Raw genomic sequence first — 20400 nt, 5'->3', positions numbered from 1 at the left:
TCGTTCGACCGGGAGTCGACAAGGAACTCCCAGGCCGGCGTACGCGCCTGGCGATAGCTGTACTCTTCTTGAAGAGCCACTTGAATCGCCTCTTCAATAGCGTTTGACGGCACCCGGAACAGCTGAGAGCGTGCGGGGCCAGATGCCCAGGCTTAACCTGTCAGATGGGTGACTGTTGTCAAGCTGAATCAGCTGCTGATCGGCCAGAACGGGATGGAGGTCCTTCTTCCTCGATTTTGTAGTAGCCTTGTGAGAGAAAAATGCTAGTGGTATTACCGCAGTACTACAGGCACTTGCTGTAATTTTTCGTCTTTTATTCGTTTACCTTAATTGAAAGAACGCAAGTACGTTTTCCAATCATGAGGCTTCTCGATTGCAACTTCAGGCGAATCGCCATTCAAGAGGAAGATAAAGGTTATTATTTCTGGTGAAGCAGAATGTGCCTTTTATAAACAGCTTCTACGTAGTGCAGTGTACATGTAGTATGGTACTACTAAGTGCTGTGGATTTATAACCAAAAAAAATACCCTCCAACGTACTTAAAAGGTCCTTATGCGTACTCAAACCAGCACCAATAACCAATCCAAGTGAGTTGGTCGACTCAAACTAAGCACAGAAATATAAAATACATATTGTGCATTTCAATGATTTTGTCCTTTTCACTCGGTCTGATAATAATAGTTCGAAGTATTAATAAATAGACGAACTAGCCAAATTGACCGCTTGGTATCGATCTACCACCAAATCCACATAGATATCCTGGAAATCGACAATTTTGCCTTTTGAATAAATTAACTCGAAAACAAATGAATGTGCCTCTTTGCTCAATCTACGCTATAAAACGGAGGGACATTCCATCGGCTAAGCGCAATAAAATACATTCTATCTTCCAGCACTGTACTTGTTTTGATGTTATGCGCACGTCGTGGTAAGGAGGTTGCTTCTACTTGGTCGAGTGATATTATTGTGGTAAATACGACTAAACCAATGCATAGCATTGATAAGGCAGCTACTGATTTGGATATAAGGATCATTTGTCAATACAAGTACATGGGGTAATGGGTGTGTCTGTGCTTCTTTTTGTACTTTTTTATTTCTTAAATATTTTTAAGCTTCTTTTTTTACGGTACCAGATTTAACAACGCAAAACCGCAATAGCGATCCAGTCGGCAGCCTTTGTTAATGCTGTGGCTCTTTCTACCAGCTCACTTTCAATCCCAACATTACGAACCGTTCACAAAGCACCGAAGAAGCCAGAAATTTGGCCGATGTGATTGGCAGCGGCGGTGGTCTATTTGCCAGCAACCGAGCAAGTCGAGGTCGAGAAGAACGATGGTTTAGCGTCGAAAAAGTGAACACAAAACACTGGGCGAATGACTTGACTTTTATCTTCCAAAGGGTTGACTCACCTGGGAACCTGCCCACAACCTCGCCTGGAAGCTGAAGGTGGAGTTCTAGAAATTATCGACATCGTCTGCCTGTATCAGTCTACAAGAGGACGAAAGCGCCCATCGCGAAAAAAGAAAACTCCTAGTACGCCGGCTAGGAGTTTTCTTCTACGCTACGCCGCGTAGCAGCCTTCATCCGTAGGTAGTGAATCTTAAGTTCGCAGCGCACTTAGTATGTACTGTTAACAGCACACAATTTTTTTATTTTACAGTGGTGGACAAATCCTCAGCTCTTGGCCAGTACTCCCCATGCTGTACCGGTTTGGCAACCACCGGTATGTGCCAGACCGGTATATTACCTTAATCGTGAGCCCTGCAAAAACGATAGATCGGGAATCACCAAATCGGTGACAAATAGCAACCGCCTCAAGAATGGAACACTACGGGTAACGTGACGGCAACTTGCAAGGCACTCCAGATTGCTCTTACAAATCGATATTTTGAAACCCACACAGTGCACTCACCTTACTGCAACTCGAGGCGAGACCTATTTAATGCAAAACAGAAACATTGCAATGTAATTTTTCGAACGTGTACATTTACTTATCAGCCTACGCGATCTATGCTGTTTAGTTGCCGCCAATGAGGCTCTCGATGAACTCGTAGAACGAGAACTCGGGGGCGCCGAGGCCGACGCTGTAGATGAAGCGGCTGGCAAGCTGCGACGCGAAGAAGGCGCGCGTGTAGCTCTCCGGCAGACGCTTGATCAGCTCCTCCTTGGACGTCTTGCGCAGCAGGATCTCCGGGAAGCCGTCCGCGAAGATCTTCTCGCGCAAAGCCTGGTTCTCCCACAGGCCCGAGTGCTGGATCTTGGCACTCAAGTCCGTGATCCGCTCGCTCAGCTGGTTGGTCAGCACCGAGTAGTACGTGCCCGAGCGCTCGTGCTCGCGCCAAATGCACTCGAACTCACGCTGGGCATTCAGGTCGATACGCTTCTGCACTTCACTCACGTAGTCGGCGTAGAATTGCGGGGCCTTGCCGGTAGACTCGTCTACCTGCATGTGCTCAGCGAACTCTTCGTCCGCCATCGATAGAGCAGCCAGCACTTCAAGGGAAGACGACGTGACACCGCCCTTGTTGGCCGACGCGTCCTTGAACAGGATCACACCGGCATCCTCCAGACGCGTACGGGCGTCCTGCGTGAAGAACAGGTTGGCACCTTCCACAATGTACTTGAAGCGGAGCGTGCGGCCATCCTCGCGGTACATGAACTGCTCGACGTTGTTGAGGTTGACGGCGGCGGGGCGACCACCGCACGGCACAAAGAAGTCGGCCGTGAGACTCGGACGCAGGTGGAAGAAGTTACGGAACTCCGTGCCGTTCTCCACCACTTCGCCACTGGGCAGAGTCACGTCGTTGTGCGACACCAGCACCGAGTAGCCCTCCGAGGACAGCAGACTCGTGTCGAAGCCCGAGATGGGGCTACGCGCCTCGGCCAGCTTGACCAGGTTGTCGCGGTTGATGCCCTTGGGGTCGTACAGCACACCCGAACCGTCAACAACAGCGATGGTGTCCTCCTGCGGACTCATCTTGATCTCGTTGCTGCCCAGATCGCCGTCGGGGCCTCCAGTCTGCACCTTGGTGATCGGCGCCTGCAGCTGCAGCTTGCGCTGGATGCCCAGCACGTACTCGCGCACACTGTGGGTGGTCATACCGTACACGTCGTGCGGGATACCACCACGCGAGGCCGACTTGCCCGTGGTGATGGCCTTCCAGTACGAGTAGCCACGCGCCTTGGCGTGCGAGCTGGCCCAGTCCATGAGGTGGGCCGTGCCCTCATCGGGGCCCAGGAACAAGATGTCCTCTTCGGGCTCCTTCATGAGCATCAGATCCAGCACAGCGTCAATGTACTTGCGGAAGGCCACGTCGGCCTTGTCCTGGTGGGCCTGGTTGAGCAGCACCACACCCTTGGAGCCACCCTCGGGGATGTCCTTGTTCTTGCGGTGCTGCGTCGAGGCCAAGCCATAGCACTCGTCAAAGAGCGACGACGCGTTGTTCAGGTACACCTGGGCGTGCGACGAGCGGATCATACGGATACCACCGCGGGCGACGTCCAGGAAACGCACGTGGAAGCCGCGGAACTCGGAGCCGATGACATAAATAATGGCGTACGGCTCATCCGGGAACTCGGTCTTGCTGAGGAACTTGCCGTCCAGGCGGAAGGAGAGCGCGGCCTTGTCGTTGGCGAAGAAGTTGGTCTTGCGGATGTGCTTGTTGAAGATGTGGAACAGCGAGAAGATCTGCAGCGCCTGCTCGGCCACGATGGACTTGCGCAACGTCGACAGCGTGGCACTCGTGTCCACGTCGGGGCGCTTGCCGTCCTTGGTCGGTTCGTGTAGTGCCTGGAACTCGGCGTACAGGATCTTGACAATTTCGGCCGAGCTCAGAATGTGGTCCAGGATCTGCGACTCCGTGTACGTGTTGAGCTTCATGGTGGAGCGGAGCTGCTCCAGACGAGCAAAGGCGTTCGGGTCACGGTCACGCAGAGACTTGCTCACAATGGCGAACGACTCCGGCAGGCGGTGCATGAAGTGGAAGGTGAACTTCCAGGCCGCGTAGGCGTACGCGATCTGCTGCGGGGTCAGAAGACCGTCGGTCAGCATGGGCGTGAGCGACGTGCGGGGCAGCGTGAAGTGCATCGACGCGTCGTTTACAGTGGCGCTCAAGCGCTCCTCGAACGAGCCCTTGCCGGCCGAGGGGTTGTCCAGCATCTGCAGGTAGAAGCAGTAGATGACGATGCCGTTGGCGAAGAACTCGGCGTACTTACGCTGCGAGAACAGGCCGTGCTGACGGTACACATCGGCGATACTGGAAAAGTACGAGTGCGTGGCTCCACTGCGGTAGGCAATAGCGAGACGAGCCATCTTGGAGCCGTCCGACTCAGTCCAGACCTCCGAGTGGAAAGCGGGGGTCATCTGGTCCATGGCCTTTACGATGCACTCCTGGTACACCTCACGGAGACGCGGGCCCGAACGCTCAAGGAAGACCTTGTCGGCCACCTTGTTAATGTCCGTCTCGTTCTCACTCACATTGGGGTCAACGAAGTCGGGCTCCTGGAGGAAGTACATGCGCACGTGGTAGGGCACTGTGATAGGGTCCAGCACACCGCTGGAGCGGTAGCACTGCATGCGGTAAGTTCCCTTCTTGGTGGACTCGGCCTTCTCCAGGTACTGGTAACCGGCCTTGACACCGTCACCAATGACACCACTGGAGCCACTGAGGTAGTGCTTCTCAATACGGCGCTCAAGAGCCTCAGTCTCCGTGATGCCGGAGTCGTAGCTTACAGCGCGACGGCTGGGCTTGTTGTTGCTGCCGGCGACGTTGCTGAGCACAGAGAAAAAGGCATCCTTATCACCCTCCTGCTCGAGCTTGACGTCCGGGCGGTTCGACGCCTTGGACATGAGCTTAGCAGCGAGTAGGCTCTGGATGTGGTGGGCGATCACGGCCGGGGACTGGCCCAGGAAGTAGAAGTCGTGGACGCCCAGCGGGCCGTAGAACCACTCGACCTCATTGGTCACCGCGTCGTCGTTGAAGACTTTGGTGGAGCGGATGAGCGTCTTCACCTCCTCCATCTGACTCGAGATGTCGATCTTGCGGGTGACGCCCATATCCATGGAGCGGCTGTGGCGCATCTGCGCGCGTGGCGACACTTCCTCAGTGCTCATATTGAATAAAGTAGGAGGCGGGGGGATATGCGGCCGACGAAACTTCGACTTGAAATGCCACGAAGCACGCAAAAAGCGGAATGAGATCGCTGCAAGTGCGTGGCGAGCCGCCGGCTAATTTTGGGCGCGTTCAAGCAGGAAACGCACGCCGAGAGCCAAATGCGGCACTCATGCTGCTGCTGTGCAGCACACGAAAGGACAGCCGGCTAATTTGCAGCAAATGGAAGAGCTTCAACAGCAACCGCGTCGGCAGCGTCGACATGCCCGCGTCAGAGAAACCTCAACGGTCGCCATTACACAACGCGTACACAAATCAAACTTGGATTCAGTATGTCCATCGCACCGGATAGCAAGCCCCGCCTGTCACATGTCGACTGTGATGAGTATGTCGAAAAAGAGCCATATGAAGCCGATGTTAAACTGTTTTGGGTCGCTGGGGAACTGGAGGGTTGAACATCGAGCCGAATCTGGCCTTGAATCTGTGTCGTTCGATACGCTGTGCATTAGCGAGCGATGTTATGGCAGATAAATGACATTTCGTTACTCTGTCGGCAACTATTAATAGCTAGCCGACGTCTGGAGTATCCTGTTGTCCGATGCATACGAACGAATGCCTCTAACTTGAGGTTGCAGTTGGGGGAACCGCAACGATTTGGCCGGCTCCCTTTTCGGCCACGTCACATGGGTCTCCGCCGGAGACTGTGGAGCTAATAAACAACACGCCGTCGGCTTGGACGAACAGTATGTGACGCGGCTGAGGCTGCGTGGTACTTGGCGAGACCTCGTTCCACGGTCTCCTACTCTTGGCAACTTACCTTCGGCATGGGTCGTGACGCAAGCGTTCGCTGTGGTGGCGATTGGAGGAAGAAGTCACGCGCAAGACCGTCTAGCAGTGCTGGCAGTGGGAATAAAAACGTTTTTATTAAAAACGTGTATTTACGCCAGTTTAGACGTCTTTTCATTTTCGAACGTCTTTATTGTCTCTATCAATGTTCGTTTAAGGGTACAGTGTACCTAATTTGCGGCAGCTCACCAGAAACCAAGCGTAGCTCAACATTCCAAATAGTGGACCCTCTAATGGACGCAGGATCTTCACGTCCTCTCTAAAATGAAGACGTGAAAGATTTTCGAAACTGAGCGAGCTCACCAGTTCTTAATCTTCCAAGGTCCGAATACCCATTCCTGATACTGGCCAAGTCTCCTGGTACGAAGTTGACGAAGACGACTAGCGTGTATACTCTGGGTTCTCATTATGTTGTTGTTGTTTTATAAGCGCAGTCGTGATGGGTCGGCCAGGGTGTCCTGCTCGAAAGCATTTCGTGCAGTGGGGTAGCAAAAAGGTGAACTCGGCCCACTATCCCTTCAGATGCAAACGATGTCTAGCGAAGCATTATTTACGCGAGGCAGCACGCCAGCTCGAAAACCCCCAGACTGATCCAGGCCCTGGATCCCCTTGGTCACCACCTATCACAGGACGGCAGACTAATTTCGACAATCATCTACGTATTGTTCACAAAATTAGCGATCCTGCAAGCGTGCCCGCCCCACCTACACCAACGCCAAATGGCCCTTTCGAAGTATCCCCACCGCGTACCCCACCTCCCCGTCGTTTGCAGCATCCCGCCGCTCCGTCTACTGAAAATCTGTCAGAAAGTGGCGTGAGTGGAGTGTACAAGCGGAATTACACTCCAGCCCAGCGACGCCAGTTTGAGCGTTTTTTATTGGAGTTTCAGGTGGATAATGCGTTACCCGACTCGTTTGTTGAGCGCCCAGCAACCAAACGACTGTTATTTTTTTTAAACCCTGCGTGTTTGGCGTATATCCCGTCGCGCCGTGTAATGGGAGGACGAATAATGAACGATTACGCAAGTGAATACGTGGCTACGAAGAGCTCTGAGCTTCGCAAACGCCAGCAGGACACTGGTGGGCGTTTGAATCTGCTAAGTGACGTTTGGCAAAACATCTCGAGAACTCATCTTCTCGGAGTTCATCTCACGCTTTTTGGACTCGTTCTTGTCGAAGGGCTACACGAAGTAGGCTCTGAGCATCACGCCATAGCTCTCGCACGCCAAATGGAGACGCTGATCGAAGCTTTACTGAAAAAAGGCTGGAGAATTGGAGCAATAGTTACCGATAACGCCGGGCAATGTGAGCGTGCTCGCAGAATTTTAGCTGTTCGCTGGCCCTCTATTCACTTTGGTAAGTGTTTCGCTCATGATATCAATAATTTGGTGAAAGCCATCCTACGGCGAACCGGATTTCGATCTGTTGCTGACCAAGCGTGTGCTGCTGTATACGCAATGAACCGATCATCGTCGAAGTGGCTTAAGCGAGTAAACGCTGTTATGATGGAGTTGTATGAGCTGGTCAAGCCACTGGCGTTTCTTTCTCTCTGCTATACAAGGTGGAACTCGATGCAAGCATGTTTTGCGTCTCTGCTTCGTGTTAAGACTGGTTTAAGGCAATTTGCAGCGAGGTTTCAATTTACCAACGATCTACCAAAAGATGTACTCGTTTTTCTTGATGAAGTGTTCTGGTCCACTTTGGCCGATGCAGAGCGAACGATTCGGCCACTATGCAATGCGTCCTACATCTTGCAGCGCGACGAGAATACACTGGTCGACGTAGTGATGTGCTTTCGTGATATTTTTGACAGCTTCGTTGCTGGACCTCACGCTAAAGAGCTGATCCCGCTCGTGGAAGAGCGCTGGGCCGATTGCGAGCAGCCTTTAACTCTTTTGGCGGTGTTCTTACATCCGGGATACCTCGAAGTGGCAAGAGCGCTTCCTAACAAAGGTGTTTCCTCGATTGACTCGATTTCAAATTTTGGAGTGTTTTACTTCAAGCGGTTTTTCCCTGGACGTGAGTATGGAATGCTTCGTTACCATATTGTTCGGTGGTGTGAGAGCACGTTGTACATCGGCACTGAGCACTTTCGCTTCGATGAGTTCCCGTCAGTTGCCGAGTACTGGAAGTATGCTAAAGGTAAGTCGGCGGGTCCCAATTTACCAGACCTCGCTCTCGCAGTTCTGTCAATTGCCGCCAACACAGCTACATGTGAGCGATATTTTAGCGCTCTCGGTCGTATCCACACACCAGCACGAAATTGTTTGAAAGCGGACAAGACCAACAAGGCGGCTATGGCTAGTCAAGCAGTAAAGGAACGTGATCGCTTGGATAACCAAGACCGAGGACTCAGTGGAAGTGTGAACGCGGACGATGGCGACGTTGTTGATGAAGATAGCGAAGGCAACAAATACGCAGGTCGCATAATTAAGTCTGTGGAGCGCCAGTTTCGACGCGATTGCTGGGTCTCACACCACTCGTCAAACTCAACAACAACAGGTAGAACACCGAACCGTCTACCAGCTTCGTTAAACTCATTTACAAGCCCGAACCATCTCTCCCAAGCTGCCTTCCGCCCCCCAGACACACCCGGATTCCCACTCGCTTCACCAAACCGGTCGAATGTCACGCCAAGCCGTCCACATTCCACCGTTACACGTCCTTCTGTCACATCATCTCGTCGATATTCGCGTCGCTCGATAGAACATCCCTCACACGGCACGTCAATTCGTTTTCGCTCATTGGAGTTTACAAACATGGATTCGAACGACGAGGGCTTATTTGTCCGGGACGATAACGTTGACACGGCTGATTCCGAACAAGCCGGTGCACCGGTTGAAGAGTCTTCTGAGTCATCCAATACAATAGCCCAGGATATTCTGTCTCACTGGTGCGAGAGTTTTGATCACATCTCCGATTCACCGATGCATTCTTCCACTGAGACGGATGCCTCCATGCTTGAAAACGATGAAGAGAGCAATCAAGAAGACTACGACGAACGGCAGCTCCGTCTTCGTCCAATTCCTGAATACAATGACACTAGGTTTCCTCAAGAGCCAAGAAAACTCCCTGGACTTCGCGGCCGAAAAACGACTCTTGTTGATCTGTTTTACCTTCCAAGTACGCTGTAGTCGAGATCCCGTCGAATGAGGAGATAAGTGTTTGACAAACCATTTATTCTGTTCCGTATTGAATTCCTTGTTGAGTTGAATTGTTTAAGATATTCTTGCAACTTGTCCTCTCTGCCAAATATTCATTTCATTCTCTTACAAGATGATGCAGCGAAAGTGCCCAATAAACTGCGATGCAGATGAGCTGAATGACATTTGCTCTACGTATCCCCTCTACAACTAGTGCATTTCTCCGTAAGAGCGACGAGAAGATTGTGTTGGGTGCGCTGTCGCTACTCGAATGCAGCACCCGCATCTTCCGCTTCAATCCCTTACGAAACTCAAATTCCGTTGCTAATTCGTTTTTCTGTCCAGAGCGAGGTTTTGCCCTGCTTTTGCGTACTCACTGCGTTGTAATTGGTAGCACTGGGCGCCGTGGATCAATGCGAGAAGGCTGGCTTGCTGGACACTTCGAGCGGGACTGAGGCGGTTCCTCGTTCGAGAGCAGAAACGGATTGGCCAGATGCAGTGCAAGATCTTGAGACTGGGCAAGTCGCTGTACCTGGAAGGCGACGACCGACACGGCGACTCGACTGGTGTGGGAGATTTGTCTTTTCTGTGGGTTTCCTGGCCGACGTGCTCGAGTGGATCTCTCTGTGGTATATTCGATCATCGGGTATGGGAGCGTTCGCTGGAAGTGTCGCGTCGGCTGCTGCGATTGACGCTACGACGTTCAATTGGGTGCTCAAGCTCTTTCTGGACGTCGGTGCGCCAGACCGAGTACTGCTCAGCTACTACGAACAGCTTTATCGTGAGCAACCGGAACGCCTTTACCGGGAAGGCTGGACGCTGCACTTGCTACAGTCGATGCTGACCATTATTACTATCTGGAAGAAACACGCCATCTCTCCTCGTACAGGGAAGGACCAAAACGCAGAGTTCGCGGCTGGCGGCCGGGGTAGCGATGAAGCAGGGGTGGACCTGGACGCCGTAGAAGCCAAAGTGGCACCAAGCATGGCGCTAGACGTGGATGCAGCGAGCGTAGCACCCAGCGTAGCAGCCGCAGGGATAGCGCACTGCGCTGCGCAGGTCCCTTGGTGTCAGTAGTGATTTACGTCAGCTGGCGGCTCGAAGGCAACAGCTTTCTCCCTATCACCCTATTAGTGGACCCATGAAAAGCTTCATAGCTCATTGAAATCAAGTCATTCTTTCTTTCGGTAATTACGTCCCGGTGTCTGTAAAAATGGGTTTAGACGTTCGTTGAAAAGGGTAAAAACACACGGACGTTTAAAACGTCTTTGAATAGACGTCACTACCAGCACTGCGTCTAGAAGACGAATTCAGCTGGCCGCTTCATGAAACAGCAGCGATTGACGACAACGGCTATTGAACACGTGCCGGGCCATAAAATTCCTATCACGCACTCGACAGACCTTGCGATCTTGAAGACACAGTCAAATGCAAGGTGACGCTCGAGCTCGACGCTCATTATTAGCTCGGTATGTCACGCGAGCACAAGCATGCTGGAGGCAGGCAGGAAGGCATACTGTACGCAGCAACACCAGCAAAAGTCTTATGTCAGCTGCGGAATCCGGACGCTGGTACAATAAAACGTTTCCTAGACTCGAATCTGGAAATACTGAGAGATGGCTACGTAATCATTTTCTGACTTCAGACTCCAGATTCCAGATTCTCGAGAAAGTTGTGAAGGCGTCAGTCCACAAAAATAAAAACTATGGTGCAGCAAAGCAAACGCATTGATTGAGCCGCATTATGTGGCGAACTGTTGCAATTATGCGGGCCGCATAATTGCAACACATCGCCACATGCAGTAGGACTCCTACGAAGTACTGTAGTACTTGGAGGCCGTGGTCCGTGCTGACCGAGTCGCTCATGGTTACTACAGCTCCATGATGGAGCTACATTGTCGAGAGATCGAAGGAATGGCGGCATCTTGGATACGATATGTACCTTTGCAGAAGCCAACACTTGTTTGCACCGGTGTTTGGGTGGCAGCGTTGCTGAATTTTGCAACTTAGAACAATACGTATACAAGCGTACATACCTGCTGCCACCTGCCCTGTATCTTGCAAGTTTAATCGGTGAGTCGGAAGAGTGAAAAGTTCTTCCTCGCCAACTCTAAGGATACGTGCATCGATCAACTATTTTACTGCTTGGTACTTTAAACTACTATCGTAGCTGCCGTGTGATACTTACTGGGGGAAAAAAGCGTTGAGACTTCGCTTTTTTCAGCAGCGAACACGGCGGAGCATCGAGAAATGTTCAATAACACGATAGTTGAGTTTGTACAGCTGGGATATTGATAGCCGTCACACTCAAGCATCACTGCCAGATAACTTGACTATTATTAAGTTGGTGATTTACGCTTAATGGATGAATGTGATACTTAAATTTTGTATGGGAATATACTGCCAGTTACCTGCCAGTAAATTACCAGCCAATCACAGAAAAACTAAATCATGCTTTTTACCAATCGGATGTAGTAGGTCTAGGTGATTCATGCATTGACATACAATTACACTACCATTTTTTTCAAGTCAGCCTTTGTACATGGTGGAGCCTTTGCAACAAAGCCATTACCATCTCTTTTGAGACAGAAGTTATATAAAGTTTTTCCCATTTTAAGCAGCAGCGATTCTAGCGAAGCGCAGTGCTGAGGAAATTGCTCTAGGAGTCAAATTTTGGCTTGGCGATTGTACTGCATTGCAGTGTTTCGCGTCAGCAATTTATCCTTCTTTCTTTCACTAAACGCAAGATGCATTCTAAACTTATCCATGGCGCACACAAAGCTCTGGCCACTCTCATCCGCCTCAATACATTTCTTTACGTAATCTTCCCTGGCATCCTCGCCCTTTAAAAACTTGAAAAAATGCTGCGACAGTAGCTACCTTAGCTCGCAATGTGTTGACAGGTTGTAATTCCTCCAAACTCATCGCGAAGGTCCGATAAAGAGGAATATGAAAGTGATACGTCTACCACAGCTGAATAGCTTTATCGGACTTGATGCGTCCGATCGGGTGTTCTGAGGGTGACTACCAAGATGCTGCTCTTCTGTGTCTGCTCTGGTACCTGGTTGGGCGAGCTTCGGACCTGTCGATGATCAAGAAGCGGAACATCTCGATATATGCCGCTTGTGTCTTCTTCCTTCGCTTGGTCCGTGTGAAGACGTCAGAAGAAAAAGGCTTATTTCTCTTTCTCGACGCCAACTTCGCAAAATTCCCCTTGCTCGCTGTTGCTCTCGCCCTCTTCGTCCAAGCCGCACTGTGCCCAGCTCTCATCGGGAGCCTACCCGACCAAGTGCAGCAAACGCCGACCACACTCTCACCTGACGTCCCGCTCGTGGAGCTCCTAAGCGCACCACCGGCACCTCTGGTCTTGCTACGTCTGCGTCTCCTCCTCCTCCTCGTACCGCTGCGCCCTCAACAATCTACGCACATGCTAAATGTGTGCTTGATCTCGTCGCCCCTGCCGCCGGTGTGTCAGCTGCTCTCACGTCGCACGCCTTCCGTCGTGGTGAAGGCCAACAAACCAACGGCTGCGAGAAGATGACCGCGCGCTGGATCTTTGATCGCGGATCTTGGAACCTAAGTATCACAGACAAAGGATTCAACTACATTTTCGTCACAAGTAGAGAAGACCACAAGATTGTCAAGGTATTGAGTGATTACAAACCCGAAGATTTGTCCCTCTTAAGACCGGTCCAGCTTGACGCAGACACGCTTGACGCGATTGCCGAGCTCCAACGAGCCTTGTTCACAGCTTGCTATCAACTAGAGAGGGAGAGCCTCAACATCAACCGGAAGGTTCTACACCTCCTAACTGCTTGCGTCGTTAGACACGATCCCGTCGTAAAAAGCTTAAATCACAATAGCCCAGCGATGCAGTGACTCGAACCCTGTGTTACGCAGGCTGGACGTACGCTACCAGACCTCTTAGCCTGGTCGACGCATCTTGCAGGAGTGCAGCATTCCGGTAAAGACAACATAGAAACATCCATCTCATATTCATGCCAATCGAACCAAGCCAAGAGCAGAAATTATCGACCACCAGGCCACTGTCATTAGACACCTTATCGAGAGCCCTAAGCGCCAAGATGCCCGCATGGGTATGATTGAGGCTAAGCTGAACGGTGTTCCTGTAGCTGAAACACGAAAGAGAAGCATTCAAGATGAAGACGCCACAGATGTGACCAAACTCAAGCAAAAACAGCGTAGAGGATCAGCTACCTACCTCCATGCGACCTGGTTTACCTGGTACGCGACAGATCCACGCTGGTAAGTCGAAGCACCGAAGCAGAAGCGCTCGAAGGCCAAGCTGCTAGTCGCGTACATCAAGTTGTTTCTCGACGATGGCTTCGTGCTCAACCAAACGTCAGCGGACTACCGCGATCGAGTTCTGGAGCTGGGAAAGCGCGCCGAGAATGTCATACTCAAGGACTTAAAAGGCAAACACAGCATCAACTCTTGCGGATCGAGCGCGGTCCTTAAGCACCTCTAGGGGGTCCACAGCGCTGGCGCGCTAAATGCTAAGATCCAACGCCACCGTCAACTGCTCCAGACAGCTGCAATCCAAGACTCGTATCCTGGCTACACGCAGGGCGTACTTGAGGAGGTTAGTAAGTAGAACAAACAAACTAGATTCGAATGCATTCACCCTTTCTCGCAGCATTAAGTCATGTCGACCTCTACACACGTATGCAGTCACCTGTCTTGCTGATCTAAGCTGTCCACAAAACTTGATCTTTGCCACAAGGCCTCTAACAAAAGCATAAGCGATAACGATGGCCCGATTTGAACAGGCATCCTCAAGACCGAAACCTTGCGCTCTTTCAATTGAGCTACACTGTTGGGGGGGGGCAGAGGCGACCTGAAGGATTAGCAGACCGTGCAGCATGTACGGGAGATGAACGTAGTTGCGTTGAAAACAAGTAAGACTGACTGCCAGCGTGAGCTGTCGGCGACGGATTGACTGAAAGTGAGAGGCTGCAAGCCATTCGACACCTGTATTCGAACGCAAATACAAGTGGTACGTTTTTACTGGCAGATAATTACTCAATAAACAATAGTGGCTCTGATAGCTGGCTGTCGTCAATCTTAATTTACCGGACGGATGCAAAATTATCCGGACGATCGTGGCGGTTCTGCATCATTGTTAGATTTGCTAGCTCATGAGAACGTGGTTCTCATGCCAAAAATGAATAAAAAAACAAAAGAGTGTTTTTCTTAGCCCAAAGGGCGTTTCAGGCCATTGCCTGTCGTCTATAAAAGAGTTTGTTTGGCCACGTTTTGGTCTTTTGCGTCATTTCACATCAGGCATGTCCTCCCTAAACATCTTACCTATCTGAGATAAACTTTGTACAATACATAGATCCGAAAAGGTCACTCCGGTCCGATAAATTTTGGTATGGACGTGCGTTCGCGCGGGCAAGAAGTGCATTAGTTAACTTCCGACCAAAACGAGGATATTTAACTCAACAACACATACGGACGGCAACCCCAACTAGATTCGGCTGCGAAGTCGACAGCAAAGGAAACCGCTCTCCATCTGGAAGGCATACATGGCCAGTTACTGTGTTTGTGTGTTCCCAATTCGTACGCTGCAGCGTTAATATTCAAAATATGGACACGACATCACGGCGCCGATAACTATTCATACGCCGAGCTCGCAATGATCTTCGATCTCACCCGCGGTTTTCTTATCTAACTAGTTATTTGACCAGTTTGGCTTCATTTAGAGCTTATCACTCCATCCCCACCAACACTAAGGTGGGGGGGGTAGGACAGGGATTAATTTTAGGACGACGTTAGAGACTAGATTTCCCAGATATCTATACAGTGATTAGGTTTACTCAGATGCAGGTATCTCCAGGTTTCACATCCAGATTCTGCTACTGACCGGCAGTTTATAAAATTTATTTCCGTCCAAATATTACGCAGGTATAGAGAGCCTGGATACCTGGAATAGTCATGTGTGCGCAACTTAGATAAAAGTCAAAGTGATTCAGAGCTTTGTTTGTCGACTTGGCAAACAGGGGGGGGGGGCAAATCGATTGAGCAGATGATTCTGTATTATCGTCTTTTTAACAGGAAGGTATTGTCAGGTAAATACCATGTATTTGTCTTTACCTGACAGTCCTTGCTGCAACTACAAACGACGCTTGATCTTCATGATTTCGTGTAGCATTACCCATCGGGGGCCTCGCTGGACACGCGCTTCCACATGTAAAGGCACACAACACCACAGCTAGCACATGTTTTTTGGACAGGTTGCTCAACGCTCTTTATCTGGTAACGTCTCCAGAAATGCCGATTCAAGCTCACTCTTAATGGCTTTTAGGCGCTTCACGTTTTTGTTAATGTTCATACTGTCGTACAGCATCATCGTCGTTGATCTTCCGTCAATCACCAAACAACCCCAGTGAACTCCTTCAGAGTTGACAGACACCAATACAAATTGGCAAACGGCGATGAACGCACAAATCTCCAAAAGTATCTTCTCAGGAAGAATCGCCTCCACATTAGCGGGCTTCTTTCTTGAAGGTTTTTTTTCAGCAAAGGCATCATCACGGTCGCATTGCTTTTGTAGCGCTGTAGGAAAACCGCGAAGGCACGAATGGCGTCGTCATTTAGCCACATCGAACATCTGATACAATGGATGTCCGACATCGTCAAGTCAAATCCAAAACCTGGTAAAGTTTTGAATGGCCAGGTATTTAGAATTTCATCAAATACAATATCCACTGGTGGCCTTTTACCAGCAATTTCTTTCACATCGTTGTTTAGCCAGGTGCACAACGCAGCACGCGGCCTGTAAATTCCACAGCCACTTCATGGCATCCAACTGATTTCTAGCGTGCGTGCCGATTGTATCAATTTCCACCACGTAATTGTCCGAGTTGTCACTTTCTCCGTCACTATCAATTTGAATGTCTGCCTGATCTTCATATTATGTTTCACGTAGTTGTTTAAATGCACGATCGATCATCGGCTCAGGAAGCCTATAGCGCACATTGTCGGGCTCATAATTTGGGTCGACAGCCCACGAAAGTGGTTTCCCATCGGCTTTTCCGAGCACCTGAAAGGTCGCGAGGATTTACCTGACCTCACGCAGGCCTGGCTGAATCTCCTTCAGAGAAGCAACCACTTCACACACATCTCGTTCGTGTAGCAGCCCTCGCAGCTTCATGCCCTGATTGTATTCTTACAGGGCAGACTTAGCTTTAGCTCGCGCTTTCGTACGGTTTAGTCGCCCGACTGGCACAACCCTTTTAGCTTGATCTGCACCGGAGCACTATCTACCGATGCGCGCAAACGTCGTGCAGCTGCAGTGGATGGGGGTTCGCACGATTGTTGGGTAGGCAGTACGTCACTGAAATTATCATTATTCCCACCGACATCTGCACAACAAGAATCACTCAACCCCCCCCCCCCCCCCCACACACACACACACAAAACTCCATGACTCAAAACCCCACCCCCGGAAACTCCATGACTGGGCTCACAACTACTGCCACCAGATTTACCTGCATCTCCACCTCCTTCACTTCGTTCATGGCGTTCACCATTGTCACTGGATTGAGGTGACGGGATCGCCACTTGACCTTGCGCAAAGTGTGCCACCATTCATCAAACTGGGACATCGCCCTGTCAAATGCGACGTCACTCAGCTGTGCCAGCTCCCCGTGGATCCGGCCAAATGTTGCTGAGCACGTCGATATTGCTCCTGCTCTGATCGTGTCTCTGACGAGGCCTGTGGCTGCTTAAAAATCTTCGCGACAAACGGTTTTGCCACTGCCGATAGATCTTACGTAGACATACGACAGCACCCATACCATCCAGAAAGAGCAATACAGTCGATGGCAGCAAAACATGGTTAATATCTGAATAAAACTTGGATTTAATAGACAAAACCTGGATAAAACATGGAATGTCTGGAAATACCTGGAACCAATTGCAGCGTACGGAGCCACAAACGGACTTTCTGATGACTTCTTGTAGACCATCGCGTGTCGGCACGGAAGCTTCATAGTTTGTGCGAACTCGCAAAAACACTGCCAGGTCTCCTTTTCCATCATGTATTTGTACTCTCCTCGCCGTAAAGCTACCGTATCTCCGTTGTCTACAATGATGTAGCTGCTCCATAGCAATGTCATACTATGTTTTGATGGCAGCAGCTACCCATCGCGTAGTCATGCCCAGCACAACGCTCATTCGTGTATGAAGTATCCCGTAGCGCTCCTGGCATTTCAACCTTGGCGTAGTATTCCTCCTCCTTTCGAAGCTGAAATGACAGCAGTACTTTTAAGCTGGTGCTCATGGAGAAAGGACCTTTAATCTACTGCTTGACTTTGCCGAATAGGCTCTCTACGTGAGTGTTTGTATGGCTCTGAAAGTGAGGCAAATCAACACGATACGTACGTTTCTCAAATTTTCTCAAAACACGCCCACAAAGCTTGCCTTCCTCCTCTAAGCGACAAACTCTTTAACTCTTTTCGCGATGAGCCACGTAATCTGCTTCCGTCCTAGCGTAGGTCATGTTCGTGATCGTTTATTTCATTTGGGCAGCACATCCGCTTTATTAGCTCCGTATTTACTCGACATCCGAATCGTATCGTGTCGCCATTTAATCACGTGAAAGTGGCATAGCAAAATGCGAGCGTCCGAGAACTTCTAACACAAAACGTCCACCTCTCTCATGTCCATGTCCACAATCACAATCCGCACAAGACGCCAGTACTCATTTGCGCGATTGAAATGATCAATACTCTATGCCATTTGCCAGTCGCCGTTCGTCTCTACCAATGAGCACTGGACAGGCTGTCGATTACAAAACTGGTCCATAGCAACGATCGATAGTAGCTGGTAGTTGTATCTAGTAATATACTATAAAAAACGGTGAGTACCTAAACAAATCATGGGCAATACATGGATCAAATAAGAGCAGCTTTCACGTACTCGTTCGGCTTGTGTCCGCAGTCAATTTGAAGGACCTCAGGGAAGCTGGTTAACATAGGTCGCATGTCATGATTGAAATCACCCCAGTGTCCCCCTGCGTACTCTGGTACACCGACGACACATTCAGAGGAAATTGTATGTTAAAGCTCACGATCGTTTCAAATACAGCGTCGTCATCAGACATTTTTGCACATAGGGTAATCCGCCATCATAGTAATTGTTAGCACGCGGACATCATAAGCAATCAAATTCAACAAACACCTCGAACAATTACCGGAGCTACGCAAGCGAGCGATCAAGTTCCGGACATCTGTCATCGTCACTCGTTGCTCGAAGTTGTCGTGAATGTAATCGTAAATATTTGATGACCCTGCCTGCGATTCCACGAGTAGCTCAGCGCCGGGTACCAACGAAGACTGCGTAGATACCTGGCGAATACCTGAGTAGCGTTGGTAAATCTCTGGAGAAGCCTGGTGGTTGTGGCAGTAAACTATGCGCTTGAGAGCTATTCCCCACGAGCCATCATCCAGGCAATTAACCTGCACAAGTAACTGAAAAGGACACTCAGTCCGGCGAAGATTGTGGGACGTGCGCTTGCCTGACGACCGTTCACGCGTAGGCCACCCGTGCGTACAAATATACTTGCGCTGATAGGGGGCCACGTTATCTGGGATAAGCGGGATCTCCTTCACCTGGACGTCTTTGTACTGGATCTGGCTCTCGAGCGCCACGTTGCGCCGAGCGACACCTATCACTTCCTTCATGACAAGCACTTGTCGCGCTGTGCGAATATATATCTTGAACCCTTGTTCGAATTCAGCCCAGGTATTATGCTCCTCCTCGAATGGCGGAACGGAGACCAGCAAATCATCATCATCGTCTGCCGGGTGCTTCTAGCTTAGCCGTGAAGATGGCTTGTCACTCCTAGTCACATTCCTCCTCTCTTCAGTGATGCTTTCGTCCTCATCAATATCTTCGTCTTCCTGCGCTGCATCCTCCGGGTGTGAAGCGACCCCTCCCTTTGTATCGTCTGTGGCCGTGTCCAAATTGGTCCATCGCCACAAGTGACAACAACTGGTAGTTGTACCTGCACAAACAGCCTAGTCAATATCTGGTTTACACATGGAAAATATCTAGATTTCGGTACTACAAACTAAAGAATAAAAAAAATACAAACTAAAAACTCACTTGTTGGTCTTGTGGGTGCAGTACATTTGCAACACTTCAGGGAAGTTGTCGTACATCGCGCGCAGGTGCGCTGTTGTTACCGATATCACACCAGCATCACCTCGAGCGATTAGTACAGCGGTGAACACGTTCCTTGGGTTCTCCAAATTGAAATTGACGACAGTCTCTGCTACTGCGTCGTCGTTAGATAGTGTCTTTCCTGCAAAAGGGTACACGCCTTCAGTTAGGAGCCTATACAACCGTTGCGCGCACAACGTTTACCTTACCAGACTGGTGAAGACGTGCCACCAGGTTGCGAACATCATCCATCGTCACACGGTGATAAGAATTCCGCCGGATGTAGTCGTAAATACCTGATTTTTTAGCGTCTGACTCCATCAATAGCTCAATACTAGGCATTAGCGGAGACTTGGACGATACCTGGCGAATACCTGGGTACGACATGTAAATGTCAGAACTGATAGGGATTGTGTCGATACACCTCGAGCTTCAGCATAATGCCCCACTGCCCTTTGTTCGCACCACCTGAGCCAAAAATATAAACGGACAGTCAGTACGGCGGAGCTTGTACACCTTCCACTTGCTTTAGACCTTTCACGCTCGGCCCAGCCATGCGTACAGATATACCTGCGCTGAAAAGGATTTATTTCCTCAGGGATCAACAGAATTTGGCTGTCTGGGTGCCCTTGATACCGCGTTTGCCTATGCAAATTCTGGTTGCGTCGCTTGGTACTGACCGTTTCACTCACAACTGGCACCTGTTTGGTAGTACGCATGTGCTCCTGTAAGCTTTCCTCAAATAGTGCCTATGTTTTGTGATCAGTCTGGAACGAGGGCAATGTAACTTCGTCGACTTCTCCATCGTCTTCGTCTCCGCCGTCAGACGCAGGCCTCTTCTTCTTACCACACGTGTCTCTGTGCACCACCTCGTCTTTCTCCTCCTCAGACGCCGATGAACTGCCCTCTTAGTTCTCCTCGTCTTCATGTTCGCCCCCATTCTCTGCGTGCTAAATATCCACCGTGGCGTCGTCCGTAGTGGCTTCATTACGGCCAGATTCGGTACTGAGTTCCATACCTTCCTTCTCCTCCACCCAATCTTTATCGCGCGAGACTTCTCCGCTCGGGTCCGGGGCCCCTCGACACTTGCCCTCTGTAGTCCGCGCTTCTT

The 20400-nt window shown here is 50.3% G+C and overlaps 1 protein-coding gene and 1 pseudogene across 2 annotated transcripts; both read right to left on the bottom strand.

The window, feature by feature from the left end:
• Positions 1-2017: 2017 nt before the first annotated feature.
• On the bottom strand, positions 2018-5113 carry PITG_11926 (glu/Leu/Phe/Val dehydrogenase family, putative; the record flags this gene model as incomplete). The annotated part of the gene is made up of 1 exon (XM_002901348.1): positions 2018-5113. One exon carries the CDS (start codon positions 5111-5113, stop codon positions 2018-2020), a length of 3096 nt encoding a protein of 1031 aa, XP_002901394.1.
• An 8752-nt stretch (positions 5114-13865) lies between these two features.
• PITG_27514 lies at positions 13866-13937 on the bottom strand (annotated as a pseudogene). Its single transcript has one exon. The product of its transcript is annotated as a tRNA-OTHER (tRNA).
• Between the last annotated feature and the right edge of the window lie 6463 nt (positions 13938-20400).

The sequence above is a fragment of the Phytophthora infestans genome, genomic scaffold, assembly GCF_000142945.1.
Source record: "Phytophthora infestans T30-4 supercont1.21 genomic scaffold, whole genome shotgun sequence".
NCBI classification, from domain to species: Eukaryota; Oomycota; class Peronosporomycetes; order Peronosporales; family Peronosporaceae; genus Phytophthora; species Phytophthora infestans.
Note: the sequence above shows the minus strand (reverse complement) of the source record. Positions and strands in the feature narration are given on the sequence as shown.